The following is an 18,224-nucleotide window of genomic DNA, read 5'->3' as shown; positions in this document are numbered from 1 at the left end:
ATTTCTGTCAAAAATGCTCCGTCTAAACTGCATGCAACAGTATTTCTTTTACTTGGATTAAAATATGATGCCTTTCAATTTAATCAACTGTACCCCCGCTCTAGTTTTGAGAGAGGATGAATAGAAGTACCCTATATACCTTCCCTAAACCACTTATTATTTTGCTACATCTTTATCAGTTTTCCTCTTTTTAAATAGTTGCGGTCTTTTAAATCCTTCTTGATACGGAAGTTTGTGCATGCTTCTCATCAATTTGGCGAGAGAGTTCATCTGCTAGCTCCAGTGTTCCCTGTAAACTGAGCACTTGGGTGGCCACCTAGGAGAGATTAAAATCCCGCCCATCTGATTAGCAGAGCGCTTACAGCCAGCAGCATGTGTTCCTACTGGTGGTGCACACTGCACATGCCTTGGTGCACATAACAAAATTTATTCTGCAAATGGATGAAAAAAAAGTAGTGGGAACGTTGACCAACCATCTTGGATTCTACTAGTATGGTCTGCCTTGCAACAGTGACAGTAATCTGCCCCCTTGGGCCCTAATCCCTTGTGTTTCCCCCTCTGCCTTTCTTTTCCCTCTGGGAAGGGTGAACAGTTTTTCATCCAAATGTAGTTCTGTGATACTGGCTTTATATCAAAATGTTAATCAGTCCTTAGGAAAACCTCTATTCTTGGGGTGTTGGTCTATGTAAACATCTGATGTTTTTCTGTTCTCAGATTATCGTGTGGTGCGGGCCATTCGAAACTGCGAGGCCACCCGGACCCTGATCTATGTTTCCTGCAAGCCTGACGGAGAAGCCATGAGGAACTTTCTTGAGTGAGAAGGAGCCCCATTTTTGTTGTTTTTTATTTTGTCTCTGTTACGAGGGAGAAGTGCCATGCCCAGAGCATGACAAAGGCATGAAATTGCTTGGGGAGGTTTTCATTTGGAGTGAATCTTATTGGAGTTGGTCCTGTAGGAATCAGCCCTGCCCACCTAGCACATGATCAGTGGTTACTACACCTGTGTGTCGTGTCTATTCACAAGCTGCACACTGTGATAAAAGGCTTCCCGATCATAGTAAAGAATTCAGTGAGGATGTGGGCTCAGTGCATAACTGTTCTTTAAAAAACATAAGAAAACAAAAAAAAAGTGAGGGGAGGGGGAAAAGTGAGTGAGATGCTTAAATGCATTAAAAAAGGGATAGAAAATCATGCAAAACTTATTTGAATGGCACTGAATCAGAGAGGCCGCACGCCTTCATCTAAGTTACAGTATCTAGTATATTCACCATAAAGAAAATAAAATCCGATTTGGCAAACAAAGTCAATGGGACCATTCACATGCTTATAGTTAATCACATGGTTAAATATCTTGTTCAGGCAGAGTCTTATAACAGATAACAAAAAGTCGATGGAACAGTGAAGATGTTAGAATGCATAACCTTGGATTATTTTCTAATGGTATAATGCCTTTCCTAGCTCTGGCATTTTGTAAGAAATCAAATCTTAAATTTGTTCCTGATCATTCAGATTAGCTATGCTCTGTTGGAATTGGTCCAAGAGAGTAGAGGTGCCAGAGCTCAAATAATTGTCAGTTTCAGTCTGGGTGATTGTTCGTTCCCAAATAATAAGTATCTTCAGTACATCTGAATTTTTTTATGGGTTGCTACCACTAAAGAAAAGAAAACAGAGAGGGGAAGGATTTTAAAACAAACACTCTTCTGGATCTGGATTAATGGGAAAACTCTGATGCCTTTTGATTCTTCTTCTTCTTCTTCTTCTTCTTCTTCTTCTTTTGTAATAGGTTTTGCTGCCCACCAGACTCTAGAAAGAAGCTTGTAGGAGAGCCATTTGTCCCTCTATTGGCTGTCCCAGTTGACATGTTTCCCCACACCATGCACTGTGAGCTGGTGATGGTCTTCACCCGCTGAGGGGTCATCCTGGTATATGTGTTTCCCACAAAACAGGACTTCATACCTTTAAAAGTGGGAGATGGGACAGAACTACAAATGTTCAGAAAGCTGGAATGGATATGGCTCAGATGTAACCTATTATTTTGAAAGTTGTAAATTAAAACTCTTTTGGGAATTTTCAGCCTGTCTTGCTATGCTGTCCTTTGCATATCTGAAGAAATATGAAGCCTGTGTATACTGAGATTTTCTGTTTGAAAAGATCCTTGGTTGCAGTTTCTTTTTCCCATTTAAACCTTATCCCCTTTGCTAGGCTATCAAAATGGCATAGGTACCTCTTAGCCCCCGGTCTGCTGTTCTGAGATTTCATGAAACTGCTTTAAATATGCTAAATACAAGTCAAACCCTTTGTACTTTGTGTTTCATTTTTATCTAAATAGCATGGCAATAGCACAAGACAATTAAGATTAAAGAAGTTCGTAGTGACCCTACCTAGTATAAAATTGCAGGGACTATTAATCATTCATGCTTCATGGCAGAACCTGATCACCTGTTAGGGGAAGGGTGGGCACTAACATGGCAGTGGTTCATCAGGGTTAGCCCCTGGTGGGCCGCTGTAGTTAGATTTACCTGTTTAAGAGTAAAGTGGCTGTGGATAAGAAATTCCTTTGCTAAGTCTGTTTCTTACTACACTGCCATATTGTCACAAGTGGGGTAATGAAGAAACCAAAGCTCCCATAGCCAGGTGCACTCTGTGGAAAAATATGTCTAAGTCACTGGTGCCGAGAGGGCTGTGGCAGTGAGTGGTTCCATGTTTAGGTTGAGGAACTACGGGTTTCCATGATCTAAGAAGGGTATCCAACATAGGGTCTGCACCTCCAAGTGTGTCTGAAAGACCCAGAACTAGGAACAGTGACCAGACACTTCTCAGATGCAGCAGGCTTTGAAACAAGAGGGCCCAGGAGTTGGGTCTGTTTACAACAGGCTGGAACACATTCAGAAGAGGGGGCAGGGTCTGGTTATTACAGATGCATACTTTGTCGCATTCTTTTGTTTTCTGCTAGCCCGCTGTAATAGGCTAGCCCTGCGATGAACTGGAGTTCGGTTTATACCACTTCTGAGTTTGGGATGATTTTATGAAATTGTACCATGAAATTACTCGGCCATGCAAAGATAATATGTATGTGATTTCCACCATGAGTTGGAAAGGTTGGGTCATCATATTTCTGCCAGGCAAGAGTCAGTGCTGAATGAGCACTCCGATATCATTAAGGCTGCTTGTGATGGGGCGAGGCAGCCCTGCACTGACTCCACAGGGCCCAGCCAGAGTTACCTGGCTGCAGCCCTACCAAGCATGCCCCCGCAGCCCTACCAAGCATGCCCAGGCTGTAGCTCAACTATAAAAGCCTGGGAAAGGGTTCGGTCTGGGCTGGCAGCCGGTGGAGAAGGACCTAGGAAGGAAGCTCCTGACCACCAGCGACCCGAGACACCAAGAGAAGCCAGCGGAGACACCGAGGTGAGTTGGGGCATCGCAGAGGCTGCTCACCGAGGAGACGTCGCCTCAGGGAGGGCAGCAAACCTGACAAGTATGTGGGAAGTAGCTCCAGCGGACCAGGTAAGAAGTGGCCTAGGGCAGGAACAGGAGCCACCTCGGTGTGTTTTAGCAGGACTTCCCCGCCGAGGGAGTGGCACGCCGTCCTGTCACTCACAGGGCCCTGGGCCGGGACCCGGTGGAGTAGGGTGGGTCCAGGTCCCCCTACCTAGGGTGCAACCCCGCTATAACCCGGTTCTGCCAGCGCAGGCCTTACCTTAAGGGGCCACACTGAGCCTGTTTGTGGACTCAGGCCGGAGGGCCTTGCCTTACAAGGCTATACAGAGACTGTACTCATGGACTTGGGCCCGTAAGCCTGGTTCTAGAGGGGTAGCCGGTATCAGGGTTCGTGGACGCGGGGTCCCTCCCTGTCCGCCAGAGGAGACAGGAGGGAGCGCCCCGCCACACTGCTATTTAAACGTGTATCTTGAATAAAAGCCATGGACAGGTCACAGGCAAGAAACAAAAAAATCCCAGCTGGTGACATGTCCATGATTAATACCATAAATACCCCTATTTGAATCTTGGGGGGAGCCAAGGAACCAGCTGTGGGGGAGAGAGTCCAAGGGGGGGTGCAGCACCAGCTTGCAGGAGGTGGGAACTCTGGGGGACCAGCTGCAATCCTCTTGTCTGAAAGCAAGGGGGATTGACAGCAATGGAAAATTACCAAAAGGTGGAACAAAAGCAGCAGGGGTGCCCAGCAGGAATCGATAAAAGAAGTGAGGGGGCAGGGAGCCATCTTGCCACAGATTAAGATGAGGAAGGCTGCTGCAGAGGCAGGGTAGGCAAGAGGCTAGGATCTTGGCTGCCAGAACACAGATGATCTCTCATAGAAACAGCAAGTGAGGGAGGGACACTGCATTTAGGATGCTTTACTCTTTAGTGTGATTTAAATAAAGTTGATAGACTAAACAAAGTGTGTGCATGTTGACTGCTGCACAACTACTGTATGCCCCCAAATAATTAAAATGCAAACCATACAGGTGTTTCACCTTTCGGGGGGAGGGGGGTGTTCTGGGAGAGGGATATCTTAGAGTACAGGGGAGTCCAAAGTGTCAGGTTCACACAAAAAGGCTAGACTCCTGGATAGCAGGTTCCAGCACTTCCAGGAGGTGCCAGATAGAAGTCAAGCAACCTGATCATGTGCTTTGGGACCCTGACCCTGGGGCAGTGGCTGGACTCCACTCAGGCTCCAGGAGCTTAAAAACATCCCTAGGAATCAAAAGTTTGGCTTCTCTTGGCAAGATATGTATGAATTTCTGCTCAGCCAGGATACATCTTTGCCAAAAGAAAGTGACATAGTTTGTAATGTGAACTGGAGAAGAGATGATTACTTTAAATCAACTGGTAACAGGATTGAGAGAGAATTTCCATCTGTGTATTGAGCTCTTGAATTAAACACTTGGAGCAAAGAGCTATATATTTTGTTTAAAGGATGAAGGTATGAGTTAGTAGACTGAGTTTCCACTTGCAAATACCAAATTCAGCTGGAAACACAGGCTCAAATTCCAGAAAGGATGATGCCAACTTTTATCCTTCTGATGAAGCTAAACTGAGCACCATACAATTTTCCGTCTGTAACATTTGAATGAGCCCTTACAAACTGAGGTGCAGACTGCTCTGCCTGGGTATGAATAATCCTAGAGTGCCTTTCCTCAGAGTAAGAATTCGCTCCAGTTTCCTTAGCCAAAATAGCCTCACGCTCCCACTGGAGCACACTGTGCCTATGCACCCAGCTAGCTGCCACGCTCCATCCCCGAGGCGGGTGAAGTGTTTGCTGTATGTCTTTCATAAAGTACTTTTGGATCAGCAAGGGGCTACATAAGTGTAAACTGCTCTAAATCATTAATTTTATTATAGGGCAAGTGGCAGCACAATACCGCATCATTAACATATCGCATGACTAGTGGGACATTAGGACCCAGAGGTTGCTGAGTGGAAGAGGCAGAATCCCTCTCTCTCTGTCTCTGCCTCTGCAGCCTTGCTCCTGATCTTCCTTCCATGGTGACTGACCACCTCCTGCACAGACAGAGAGCAAGAAGGCCGAGTTAGGACGTGCACTCGCTGGCCCAATGGCATCTCCCAGGACTGTAACCATTGTGGCTCTCTCCGTGGCGCTGGGGCTTTTCTTTGTCTTCATGGGGACGATCAAACTGACCCCAAGGCTCAGCAGAGATGCCTACAATGAGATGGTGAGTACAGCAGCCGTGGCAGTGACGGGAGACATGCTGCTAGCAGGGCTGCGTGTTCCTCTCATCCCCACAACCTTGCAACAGGAGCAGCCATGCAGAGGGGGTTTCTGCTGGAGGAGATACAGGTAGCAACTGCAGCGGAGCCTTATATCCTGGTTGGGGGAGAAGGGAGGGAGAGGACAGAGAGACGCGCATTCTCCTAATTGGTGGGAAACAAAGAAACCAATACATCCCAGCTGCTGAGAAGCAAATCCTGCCGACAGTCCTGGGTCTGGCGCTCTCTGAGCAGATTGTGCGGGTAATACCTGATTGAATGTAAAAAAAAGGAGTGCTAAAGCCAGTCTAATGTCCCTGTGGTCAGAGGGAGAGAACAAAACCGATCAGTCACCCAGAAAGGGGCATTTCCATTCCCCTGGCAGGGAAAGGACTTGGGGCAGGGAATATGCCTACTTTGGGAGCCGGATACTCAAGGGTGCTGAAAGGATCTGTGCCTCAAAATGGGGGTGATGACGCTGAATGACTCTACCTCTCAGGGGTTGTGTGAGGACTAATTAAGGACTAGAAAGCAGGTTGAGCTCCTTAGTCAGAAAGTGCTAGAAAAGACAAGCTATTATCATTCCCCTCAGCACTGGGCAGCGAGCCTGCCTGTCTTTCTGTAACACCAGAGAGGGGTTGATAAGAGAGCAAGGATTAGCACAGCCATCAGTCAGTCAGTTTCCTTCATTCTTTCTGCCCAGAGCCAAAACCAGTGCAGCTTGATCTGCCACCAGCTTCAGGCTATGGAAGCAATTGTGCTTCGCTTGCTCTTCTGTGGTTTTGTATGTTTCATGCTTTCTCGTTTTCTGACATGGCTGGAAGGTTTTGCTGAGGTTCTTTGGCTCACTGGGAACAATGGTGGAAGCTTCCAGCACATTCTCAGTGCATCTGCTCAGCTGCCTTCCCCTAGCTCCCAAATAACACCTGAGTCTCAGTGGCTTTGGTGGTTCCTACAGAACCAGCTCTCAGTAGGGGGTGGGGGTGAAGAGATGACTTGTAGGGTAGGGGCAAAAGGAAGGAGAAAACATCCAGAAACCACAGTTCCCCAAATTATGATAATGTAAATAAGTAAAATGAAACAAGATTTTGAATTTGAACACACTACACAATCCTTAATCATGACGATTATAACCCTTTGCTCCTTTCTGCTTTCAGACATTAGTGATGTAGGCCCTGTGACGTAGGTAAAAATGATTGTCCCCCTTTTATAAATCAGGAAACCCAGACACATAGATTAGACACCACCAACATCATGTGTGCTATATTGTATTGTGCTAGTTTTGGCCCATTAAAACTTCATGGTTACTTTTATGTTGAACCTGATGGCTTCTTGTAACTCCACAGGAACAATGGAGTTCGAACTGAAATCCTACTGCTCCAAAAAGCACAAGCCTTTGCTACCTGAGCTAAGGGAAGAACTTCTGTTTGCTGTATACAGTATAGGGCCTAGTACTGAGCTGAGCATTTCTAAGTACATCCAGCAAAGGACATACTCATGAGCCAGTTTATTACATTAGTAAAAATATCTAGTGATTAGGGAGTACGACTGCCAAATTACAAAAATTGCTGCTTTGGGAAGAAGCTTTGTTTTAAAGTATATTTTAATGGTAGGTTTAAAACAGAAATGCTAACACTTAATGGCAACAAGAATGCAATGACTTTTTTTTTTTTTGTGAAACACATCAACTATTCTTGGAAGGGAGTATCGGCTTTACAAAGATGAGAAAGCAAAGCTGTCTGCATGCATCTGACTGGATGTTATGACCAATGTTCCCTCTAATTTTTCCATCCATGTGTGGAATATTTTTGACGTGCACCAAGACGTTTGCAGATGTGCACCCCCAATAGAAACACATGCTGCCGTCTGGGAGAGGCTGTGGGCACTCTACTGGAATCTGGGCAGCTCCCCACATGCTCAGCTCTCAGGGAACGCTGGTTATGGCCGAGTTTACATAATGACATTGGGAGCATTTTACTGACAAATTGATTAAGTCACTGATTCTTACTGGTCAGCTTTGCTGAGCTCATATTAGCTCTAAACTGACTGGAATATCTGTGTCCACCATTTCTCTTCTCCTAAGAAAGATGAAAATGGGGTGTGAATCCAGTATGTCGGGAATATCTGTGGTGACTTGTACACTCCAGTGGGAGTGAAAATACTGTTAGGTATTGTTATTAAGCCAGAGACTTCTATAACCGCCCCCCCCCCCCCCCCCCCCGGAAAATAAAATTGAAAGTGTATTCAAAGAGAGAGGAATTCTCACTGGGTAATACTGGAATGCAAGAGCTTGAATATCTGTGGGGGAAGTAAGTTAGGTTGTTCTGTCCGATACCTGCTTTTCTCCCACTGACAGTTGGCACTAGGTTGTTGTTAATAAGATTGTTTGCAAATCCGGTATTAATCCTCAGAACCAGGATGACAACTACCAACCTGCTTTCTGTACAGGAAAGAAAAGATCATAAAATGACAGGTGAAGAGAAAAAGCATGCTCTAGCATGCCCTACCTTTGATGTATGGCCCTCAGCTATGGGTACGTCTACACTACCAAGTTTTGTGGCCCCAAAACTGCCCTCAGAGCTTGCTGGAGTGTGGGGCTCTGGAGCATACAGTGCCATGGTCCAGCGGCAATTCTAAAGGACCCAGAGCGCCAGACACTGAAACTGCCACAGTAGTGGTGTCAGTGGTCTGGAGTTCTAGCCCCTTTAGAATTGCTGGGGCCTGGGACAGTTACCCCCTTTGTGCCCCCTGACTGTGAGCCTGGTTGTCAAAAAGAGCCAGTGTAGACTCTTGTTTGTTTTGTCAACAGAACTAGCTTCCGAACTGGCTTCCACCAATATCCCACAATGCCTGCCCTGATGGCTCACCATGCATTTTGGTTTATTTTCCATCCCTGCAGGGATTAAGATGCATTATTTAGGATCTTCCTTTTAATTAAAAAAGGCATGTCAATTTCGGGGAGGGATTTTTTTTGACAACTTTTTTCTGCATCATTAATTTTAGCAATAAATAACATCTTTGGATTTTAGTAATTCATTGTCCAAGCACATGTAGGATGTATGCCTGCTGCTTAGCTAGGTCCTAGCCTGACAGTCACTGCCTCTTATTTCCATTTCAAAGATCTATGTTTTCCAGTTATGAAAGATGAGGAGGTCATGAAAGTGATTACTGGAAGTTGGGGGGAGAGGGAATATTGATCCAACAGATTCCCTAGTGGTGATGCCAAACATCTGCTGTATACCACCTCAGACATATTTCTACAACAGGGATGAGCGAAGTGATCTTTATGTAGAGTTTATATATGTGCCTAACTCAATAAAATATTGTGCAATCCTATGGGATGAAATGGCAGACGGAGTCTATCCTTCTCTACCCTTTACTGTTCTTTGTTAATGAGTGCTGTACTGTTACTGTTTGATTCCAGAAACGAGCCTACAAAGGCTATGTCCGTGCCCTTCCCATACTGAAGAAGATGGGAATCAATTCAATCCTTCTCCGCAAGAGCATTGGTGCCCTGGAGGTGGCATGTGGCATTGTCATGACACTGGTTCCCGGACGCCCCAAGGACGTGGCCAACTTTTTCCTCCTGCTGCTTGTGCTGGCGGTGCTCTTTTTTCACCAGTTAGTGGGTGACCCACTCAAGCGCTATGCCCATGCCCTAGTCTTTGGGATCCTGCTCACCTGCCGCTTACTGATTGCCCGCCAGCCTGAGGAGCAGCCGTCTGAGAAGAGGATCCTGCTGGTGAATGGTGATGAGCAGCCACATCCCCACGAGGCAGTTCCTGAGAAAGGCAAAGTAAAGGTGTCTTAGTGGAATGCAATTAAGGGACACGGACCCTCCAGGCAGCGCTCACTCGCTCGCTCTCTCAAAAAACCAACCTTTTATTTTATTCTTGTTTTGTTTTTTGTTTAAAAGGTTGCATTGGAGGCTTAGAAAACACAGCCAATCATCACATGATGACGTGTGTAACCCAAACACATAGAACTACATTCTTCCCTAGCCCTATACCTACACATTGTCTTTTAATTAGTTCACGGGGAAAAAATGTACCTTGTTGAATGTGTGTTAATGGGAGGGAAACCCTACTCAGTACCACCTCTTGGACAAGTCTTCTGTGTAGACTAGTTATGGAGAAAAAGATGTGAGATCCCTTTGGGTTTCCCCTTTTGCATGGGGTTTAACACTGGAGCAATGAACTGGGCAAAGAAGCTATTTTTCCTGCTTCATATGAGAACCCTATTCCCTTTCAGTAGACAATAAGGATTATGGATTCGAACTGTCCAAAGCTTGGTGTTCGTCCAGTAATAAATTAGGGATATTAGCAAGTAGTTGACTACTTGACTCCCTGATGAGCATAAGCTTATTGGGTAGTCTAGTAGAGCAGTGTTTCTCAACCAGTGGTATGAGTACCCTTAGGAGTACTCGAGAGAAGTCTGGGGGGGTACGTCAACACAACTGAAATTTGGAGAAAATGGAATTTTGTTTTACGTTTTACAGCGCTTTATTATTTTTGTACTTTTTACACCCAAAAATGTCATCAGCCGCCCAGCTACGATTAAGTTGTTTAAACAAATATGTTACAATGGTAGAAAAAAAATTGTGTGTCTGAAAACTGTAGGTACTGGGGATACTTATAATTTTTGTGTGTGTGAAAAAGGGGTACTTTATAAAAAGAGGTTGAGAAACACTGTAGTAGAGTACTCAACTACTCTCTCCCCTTCTCTCCCCCCACTGCCTGTATATGAGAGGTAGCAAGGAGCAGGACAGGAGCCGGTGCTGGAGGGAGCTGGCTTAAAAGCCAGTTCCCCCACGTACGACCTCTGCAATGCTGCCTGCCCTCCCACCCGCTGCCTCTATCAGAGACAGTGGGCTGGGGGAGGAGGGATAGGGAAGGCTGCTCTGGCAGCCTCTGTTTGCAGCAGCGAGGACTGGACACGGCCAGGGGTCTTCTAGACTTGGAGCAAGCCGGGACCGAGCAGTCCTGGCTCACGATGGTCTGGCATGCTGCACCTCTGCATTTTAAATGTAATAAGAGTCTGGCAATGCAAGCCCGGGACAGCTCAGTCCCAGCGCCAGCTGGCTCCAGGAGCTACCCTCACTGTGGCTCTGCCTCTTAACGACTAATTGTGCAGTCAATACTAATTGTATTGATTACGTAATTAGCCAGATAACAACAATTTAACATCGTTATAATAAATCCACGTGCCTGTTGCTGGCAAAAAGAGAAGTCCAGATTGGCATCTCCCTCCATAAATAAATCCCCATTCCTGCCAACGTCTCACACAGACTTTATGGAATTGCCAGGTATTGTTATGGGTGCCCAGGATCCTTATTCCATATCCACCCACGAGGTCACTGAGCAAGCAGGGGGGCAGTCAGTGTTGTCACAACAAGGAGCCTGATTCTCTGTGTTATATATAAAAATTTGGGAGATGCATTTACATTTTGTTGCTTTTCTTGGTATTTATCTGTGTTTTTTTAATTATTCATGAAAATAAACTTTTTGAAATTTGGAGGAAAATGTCTTGGCAGAGTTGAACATCTTACTTGAATGACATCTGCCCAAGAGTCCCTTCCTGTTGAGTATGACCACTTGTAGCATGTAAAGGAAAATGTAGTTCTGAAGAGCGCTAGCAGAAAAATATTGATAGAGATGCAGCCGTGTTAGTCTGGTCTAGCTGAAACAAAAGACAGAACTATGTAGCACTTTAAAGACTAACAAGATGGTTTATTAGGTGATGAGCTTTCATGGGCCAGACCCACTTCCTCAGATCAATATCAGAAAAATATGAACTACATCACTGTATACTAAATTTATGATAACCATTAAGAAAGGGACTGGCCATTATTACGAAGCCATCATTGAAAAAAATCTCTGCTCAGTATGAAGAGGCAATCAGAAATGCAAACTTGATAGGGTATGCAAAGAAAGAGCTAGAGAATAATACTGAAACTATCATTATATAAATCAAGGGTAAATGTTCACCAGGCATGCTGCGTCAGGTTTAGCTACCCACTTTGCTTCTTTTTAAAAGATGTAGCAGAAATAGAGTAGCTGCTACCTATATTGCAAAAACCTTCAATCCCAACCCTTCAGCACATTAGACAGCAGTCACCTGCATATATGTTAACCCCCCCATTGATAAGGGAAAGCCACCATTTTTATAAGAATTGTATAGAAATTCCCGTTTTTATTGCAAGTTCCCTGAGGATGCAGTTCCCTCATGATGCAGAGCATAAGAATGCCTTATGGAACAGATTAGGTTGGGATGAAAAAAAAGACATTTGTGGGGAGAACTGTATGAATGATGGGAGACAGAAGCTGACATTCGCAGTACTTCCAGTTGTACTTAGCCACCTCTCATAACTCATATCCTGGAGACTACAATGCAAATTGTAAATAAGACCATGCTTGTTATAGAATCTTCTGTTTTAAGAGACTACCCCCAAAGTTAGCCCAAATGCATATGCAATTTGATCCACCTTCTGAAGTAATTTCTCACCCGATGCCCAAAAATAAATGTCTTTAAAATATCTTTATAGAACTATCAAGACATGCACGTGCCTAAACTCAGTGCCCACCGTTGTACTGCTGCAATACTTTACATAGCTGGCTGCCATTCTTACTTGTGTCGCATCTAACATTTACATAAAGTGTGTGGGAGCAGATTCATGTCTTTAGTGACGTACATCACCTAGTTTTGGGTATCCTTTATTTGGGTAACCAATAAAGGTGAAGAGAAAAGGGGCCAGATATTGAATCCAGGCCCCAGTGTGTCATTTCATCAGCCTAACTTCCCCGGTTTTTTGCTCTTCATTTTTTTCTCCCTTTTGCCTGTAAATCCAGTGATGTCCCCTTTCATCATGCTATGACCACTTCAGTGGATAGCCTCTTTCAAAAGCCTATCCCTAGAAATATAGGTGCTGCAGGAGAGATATCTTGCCTGTTGCAACTGGCACTGCAGTGACTTCCCTGCCAGAGATGCAGACTTGCAGGGCAGAGCCTTTTGTGGGGATCAAGTTGCATCTCAGCTCTGACAAGCAAGAGGGTCAGTGAGAGGGTGCATCTGTGTCATGGCTTGCTGAAAACCACACTCGCCCTCTGCAGAGTTTCCACTTGTACAAGATATGCAAGAACACATGTTGCTGCTTGCTCTGATGAGATGCATTGGTTGTGTGCAGAGGGGGTAGGCAGGTGGTGAGTATATGTGGGCATGGGTAGGCAGACAGGCATATGGGGGGAGGTATTGGTAGGTTGTCTTGCCCAGGCATGGTTAGGTGGGTATGTGTGGGCAGACAGGTTGGCTTCGGCAGGCAGGCATAGGTGGGCAGATGCATAGGTGGGTATGGGCAAGCCGATAGGTATGCAGAGGGAGGCTTGGGTCTTTTGGCTTGGACAGGCAGGCCTGTATGTCTAGGTGGGTATGGGCAAGCAGGCGTGTGGAGTCAGGCATGGGTCAGTTGGCTTGAGTAGGCAGGTGGGAGTAGGTAGACATGGGCATGTGGAGGTGGACAGGCGTGTGGAGTCAGGCATGGGTCAGTTCTCTTGGACAGGCGTGTGGAGTTAGGCATGGGTCGGTTGTCTTGGACAGGCGTGTAGGGTCAGGCATGGGTCGGTTGTCTTGGACAGGCGTGTGGGGTCGGGCATGGGTGAGTTGTTTTGGACAGGCATGTGGGGTTGGGCATGGGTCAGTTGTTTTAGAGAGGCGTGTGGGGTCGGGCAGGGGTCGGTTGTCTCGGTCAGGCGTGTGGGGTCGGGCAGGGGTCGGTTGTTTGGACAGGCGAGTGGGGTCGGGCAGGGGTCGGTTGTTTGGACAGGCGAGTGGGGTCGGGCAAGGGTCGGTTGTTTGGACAGGCGAGTAGGGTCAGGCAGGGGTCGGTTGTTTGGACAGGCGAGTGGGGTTGGTTGTCTCGTACAGGCGAGTGGGGTCGGGCAAGGGTCGGTTGTCTCGGGCAGGCGAGTGGGGTCGGGCAAGGGTCGGTTGTCTCGGGCAGGCGAGTGGGGTCGGGCAAGGGTCGGTTGTCTCGGGCAGGCGAGTGGGGTCGGGCAGGGGTCGGTTGTCTCGGGCAGGCGAGTGGGGTAGGGCAGGGGTCGGTTGTCTCGGGCAGGCGAGTGGGGTCGGTTGTCTCGGGCAGGCGAGTGGGGTCGGGCAGGGGTCGGTTGTCTCGGGCAGGCGAGTGGGGTCGGGCAGGGGTCGGTTGTCTCGGGCAGGCGAGTGGGGTCGGGCAGTGGTCGGTTGTCTCGGACAGGCGAGTGGGGTCGGGCAGGGGTCGGTTGTCTTGGGCAGGCGAGTGGGGTCGGGCAGGGGTCGGTTGTCTCGGGCATGCGAGTGGGGTCGGGCAGTGGTCGGTTGTCTCGGGCAGGCGAGTGGGGTAGGGCAGGGGTCGGTTGTCTCGGGCAGGCGAGTGGGGTCGGTTGTCTTGGGCAGGCGAGCGGGCGAGCGGGGTCGGTTGCCTCGGGCAGGCGAGCGGGGTCGGTTGTCTCGGGCAGGCGAGCGGGGTCGGTTGTCCCGTACAGGCGAGTGGGGTCGGGCAGTGGTCGGTTGTCTCGGGCAGGCGAGTGGGGTCGGGCAGGGGTCGGTTGTCCCGTACAGGTGAGTGGGGTCGGGCAGGGGTCGGTTGTCCCGTACAGGCGAGTGGGGTCGGTTGTCCCGTACAGGCGAGTGGGGTCAGTTGTCCCGTACAGGCGAGTGGGGTCGGGCAGGGGTCGGTTGTCCCGGGCAGGCGAGTGGGGTCGGGCAGGGGTCGGTTGTCCCGGGCAGGCGAGTGGGGTCGGGCAGGGGTCGGTTGTCCCGGGCAGGCGAGTGGGGTCGGGCAGGGGTCGGTTGTCCCGGGCAGGCGAGTGGGGTCGGGCAGGGGTCGGTTGTCCCGGGCAGGCGAGTGGGGTCGGGCAGGGGTCGGTTGTCCCGGGCAGGCGAGTGGGGTCGGGCAGGGGTCGGTTGTCCCGGGCAGGCGAGTGGGGTCGGGCAGGGGTCGGTTGTCCCGGGCAGGCCAGTGGGGTCGGGCAGGGGTCGGTTGTCCCGGGCAGGCCAGTGGGGTCGGGCAGGGGTCGGTTGTCCCGGGCAGGCCAGTGGGGTCGGGCAGGGGTCGGTTGTCCCGGGCAGGCGAGTGGGGTCGGGCAGGGGTCGGTTGTCCCGGGCAGGCGAGTGGGGTCGGGCAGGGGTCGGTTGTCCCGGGCAGGCGAGTGGGGTCGGGCAGGGGTCGGTTGTCCCGGGCAGGCGAGTGGGGTCGGGCAGGGGTCGGTTGTCCCGGGCAGGCGAGTGGGGTCGGGCAGGGGTCGGTTGTCCCGGGCAGGCGAGTGGGGTCGGGCAGGGGTCGGTTGTCCCGGGCAGGCGAGTGGGGTCGGGCAGGGGTCGGTTGTCCCGGGCAGGCGAGTGGGGTCGGGCAGGGGTCGGTTGTCCCGGGCAGGCGAGTGGGGTCGGGCAGGGGTCGGTTGTCCCGGGCAGGCGAGTGGGGTCGGGCAGGGGTCGGTTGTCCCGGGCAGGCGAGTGGGGTCGGGCAGGGGTCGGTTGTCCCGGGCAGGCGAGTGGGGTCGGGCAGGGGTCGGTTGTCCCGGGCAGGCGAGTGGGGTCGGGCAGGGGTCGGTTGTCCCGGGCAGGCGAGTGGGGTCGGGCAGGGGTCGGTTGTCCCGGGCAGGCGAGTGGGGTCGGGCAGGGGTCGGTTGTCCCGGGCAGGCGAGTGGGGTCGGGCAGGGGTCGGTTGTCCCGGGCAGGCGAGTGGGGTCGGGCAGGGTCGGTTGTCCCGGGCAGGCGAGTGAGGTCGGGCAGGGTCGGTTGTCCCGGGCAGGCGAGTGGGGTCGGGCAGGGTCGGTTGTCCCGGGCAGGCGAGTGGGGTCGGGCAGGGTCGGTTGTCCCGGGCAGGCGAGTGGGGTCGGGCAGGGTCGGTTGTCCCGGGCAGGCGAGTGGGGTCGGGCAGGGTCGGTTGTCTCGGGCAGGCGAGTGGGGTCGGGCAGGGGTCGGTTGTTTCGGACAGGCGAGTGGGGTCGGGCAGGGTCGGTTGTCTCGGGCAGGCGAGTGGGGTCGGGCAGGGTCGGTTGTTTCGGGCAGGCGAGTGGGGTCGGGCAGGGTCGGTTGTCTCGGGCAGGCGAGTGGGGTCGGGCAGGGTCGGTTGTCTCGGGCAGGCGAGTGGGGTCGGTTGTCTCGGGCAGGCGAGTGGGGTCGGGCAGGGGTCGGTTGTCCCGGGCAGGCGAGTGGGGTCGGGCAGGGTCGGTTGTCCCGGGCAGGCGAGTGGGGTCGGGCAGGGTCGGTTGTTTCGGGCAGGCGAGTGGGGTCGGGCAGGGTCGGTTGTCTCGGGCAGGCGAGTGGGGTCGGTTGTCTCGGGCAGGCGAGTGGGGTCGGTTGTCTGGGCAGGCGAGTGGGGTCGGGCAGGGGTCGGTTGTTTCGGACAGGCGAGTGGGGTCGGGCAGGGGTCGGTTTTTTCGGACAGGCGAGTGGGGTCGGGCAGGGGTCGGTTTTTTCGGACAGGCGAGTGGGGTCGGGCAGGGTCGGTTGTCTCGGGCAGGCGAGTGGGGTTGGTTGTCTCGGCGGGCGGGCGGGCTCATGAGGACGGCGGGGGTGGGGAAGCGGTGCGGGCGGGCGGACATGACTCCCCTTCCTGTCCGTGGCAGGGGCGAACACCCCAGAGGCACGAGGGGGAAGCCTCTGGCGCCCCTGCCGGGGGGAAGGGCTGCTGTGCGGGCGGGCCCCTGGCGGGCGCTCTGCTCCCTGCGGGGGGGGCGTTGCCAGGGAGCGGGGCACGGCCTGCCCTAGCTCTGGGAGAAGTGAAGTGTCTGTCCGCGCGCGCTAGTACCGCTCACGCCCGCGTGACCAGAGCCCACCGACAAGTCCCGCCCCCCGGTAACCCTGAGCACGCGCAAGCTCAGTCACCCTAGCATGCATTCCCAAAGACACCCGCCCCCTCCCCCGCCACGACGTAAAGTGCGCATGCTCCGCAGGATCACCGACGCTCGCATGAGGTCAGTCTCCTTCCCGACCAATCCGCAGGCGAGGAGTCCGCGCGCGCAGTGATCACCTCCTTGCTTACGATTGCGATGTGCGCATGCGTAAGGAGTGGCGCGGCGGTTTGAATCGGTCAGGACGGTTAAAAAAACCCCCCATAACAGTGGAGTCAGGTAAAGGGGGGACGTTACCATGGCAGCGTCGGCAGCCACCTGAGGAAGTAGATACGGGGTGGGGGGAAGCGTGTTACCACAGGGCCAGTTGCCCCTCCCGGACTGAGGGGGGCCGGTCCGTCACCCTCCGCCCGGGACCTGAGGGATTCGGGGCCGAGCAGGGCCCGGGGCTTGCAGCGCGCCACACCGGGGACCCCGCAGTCCGGGGCCGGGCCAGCTCCGAGCAGCGCGGGGGCCCGTGGGTGCCGTGCGCCCCGCTGCAGGTTTGTCCGTGGGTGCCGCCCGCAGCGGTAACCGGGCCTGTGGCCGCGGGCCAGACTCCTCCCTGTGTGCTCGCCGCCCTGCGTGCGCCTCTGTCCGTCTTTCCCCCTTCACGGGGGCGCTGCGGGGTATTTAAAGCGACCTGTGGAATATCCCACCCCCCGCCCTTAGGCCAGTGATTTTCCTGCACTCTTGCTGACCTACCTAACAATGTTCCCTCTCGTCTTTTCCATGTACGTGGATTTTTTTCCCATCCATGTGTGGAACAATTTTTGTGCACCGAGACATGCACAATATGCACCCCCCGCAGAAACAAAACCTAGCTGTGAGCGCTTTGCTAATCCGCTGTGTGGCATGGGAATCTCTCCCAGGCGGCCGCACAAGCACAGGGCTTACTGGGAACACAGCTACCTAAAAACCTTTCTAGCTAGGAGTCTGGTGGGCTGGAGAGCCAGCAATGCCAAACTACTTGTGAACCAGGTAGAGCAGTCATCCCCAACATTACTTCTGCATTCTGCTTGGTGCTTTGGTCAGTGTGCTAGAGGAGAAAATCCGATTTCAAATACTCTCTCATAGAAAATAGAGGGTGGTTGCAAACTCCCCTGCCACTTAACTTCTTCTTGAAGGGAAACCCTGAGAGCAAAAGACTACTTAATACGGGATCCAGCAGGACAGAGAGACAGAAAATATCAGGTCCCTGGCTGTTGCAAAATTGGAAATTCTAGCTGCAGGAAGTCATAATCCACAGGCTGAGGATCTGTGGGTTGAAGATCTGTGTGATGGCATGTTGAAGGGCCCCCATCTGCAGCCAGATGTGACTCTCAGCCAGTCAGTAGTGTAGAAGGTTTATTGGTTTGCAGAGACACGGCCTAGCTTAGGGTTGGTGTTACCACAGGAGACAGGGCAGCCAGGCTTATTGCTCTGGGGGGAAGGAGTTTATGGGCCCCTGTTTTCCTCATGCTTCCTCCAGCCAAGACTGACCCAGCTCCCAAGTCCTACCCCTTCCCCACCCCTTCCCCTCCCCTCCCACAGCCAGGTGGCCGTCCCCACCTACCTTCATCTCTCCCTCTAGGAACCATCTGCTCAGGCTGGGACTAGGTGTCTAGGCCAATACATGTGTGGAGTGAATCAAACAGCACAGCCAGG

General features: G+C 51.5%; 3 protein-coding genes and 1 long non-coding RNA gene across 8 annotated transcripts in view; 3 read left to right on the top strand and 1 right to left on the bottom strand.

Moving 5' to 3' along the window:
• TRMT2B (tRNA methyltransferase 2B) overlaps positions 1–2,302 on the top strand; it is a 12,768-nt gene extending 10,466 nt beyond the window's left edge. The window contains exons 12-13 of one of the 2 annotated variants that reach the window (XM_006137436.4): positions 715–814; positions 1,784–2,302. In XM_006137436.4, the coding sequence (XP_006137498.2) occupies positions 715–814; positions 1,784–1,910 (227 nt within the window). In that variant the 3' untranslated portion in view covers positions 1,911–2,302. Of the gene's footprint in view, positions 1–714; positions 815–1,783 lie in introns of those variants that run through there. The other variant, XR_001369218.3, reaches the window with a different exon arrangement.
• LOC142818255 (uncharacterized) overlaps positions 1–18,224 on the bottom strand; it is a 19,626-nt gene extending 1,402 nt beyond the window's left edge. Inside the window, exons 1-2 of one of the 2 annotated variants that reach the window (XR_012895637.1) lie at positions 18,133–18,224; positions 9,388–9,488 (exon numbers count right to left, since the gene is read on the bottom strand). This is a non-coding gene — a long non-coding RNA (uncharacterized LOC142818255). Of the gene's footprint in view, positions 1–9,387; positions 9,489–11,254; positions 11,427–18,132 lie in introns of those variants that run through there. The other variant, XR_012895638.1, reaches the window with a different exon arrangement.
• TMEM35A (transmembrane protein 35A) lies at positions 5,305–11,222 on the top strand. The gene is made up of 2 exons (XM_006137437.2): positions 5,305–5,672; positions 9,131–11,222. The coding sequence occupies exons 1-2, from the start codon at positions 5,553–5,555 to the stop codon at positions 9,515–9,517; spliced, it is 507 nt and encodes a 168-aa protein (XP_006137499.1). The 5' UTR covers positions 5,305–5,552; the 3' UTR covers positions 9,518–11,222.
• The window catches only part of CENPI (centromere protein I), a 32,024-nt gene continuing 30,461 nt past the window's right edge, over positions 16,662–18,224 (top strand). The window contains exon 1 of one of the 3 annotated variants that reach the window (XM_006137438.4): positions 16,662–16,817. The gene's annotated coding sequence lies outside the window, so the exon portion shown is untranslated. Of the gene's footprint in view, positions 16,818–16,845; positions 17,081–18,224 lie in introns of those variants that run through there. The other 2 variants (XM_006137439.4, XM_075896734.1) reach the window with 2 other exon arrangements.

This window comes from Pelodiscus sinensis, chromosome 13 (assembly GCF_049634645.1).
Source record: "Pelodiscus sinensis isolate JC-2024 chromosome 13, ASM4963464v1, whole genome shotgun sequence".
In the NCBI taxonomy this organism is placed as follows: domain Eukaryota; kingdom Metazoa; phylum Chordata; order Testudines; family Trionychidae; genus Pelodiscus; species Pelodiscus sinensis.
The sequence above is the reverse complement of the archived record's forward strand: the minus strand, read 5'-3'. Positions and strand labels throughout refer to the sequence as shown.

Excerpts from the sequence above, each read along its gene's own strand:
- TMEM35A (XM_006137437.2), top strand. The coding sequence starts at position 5,553 with ATGGCATCTCCCAGGACTGTAACCATTGTGGCTCTCTCCGTGGCGCTG. Across the intron at positions 5,673-9,130 it reads GAGATGCCTACAATGAGATG|AAACGAGCCTACAAAGGCTA; the intron begins GTGAGTACAGCA and ends GTTTGATTCCAG.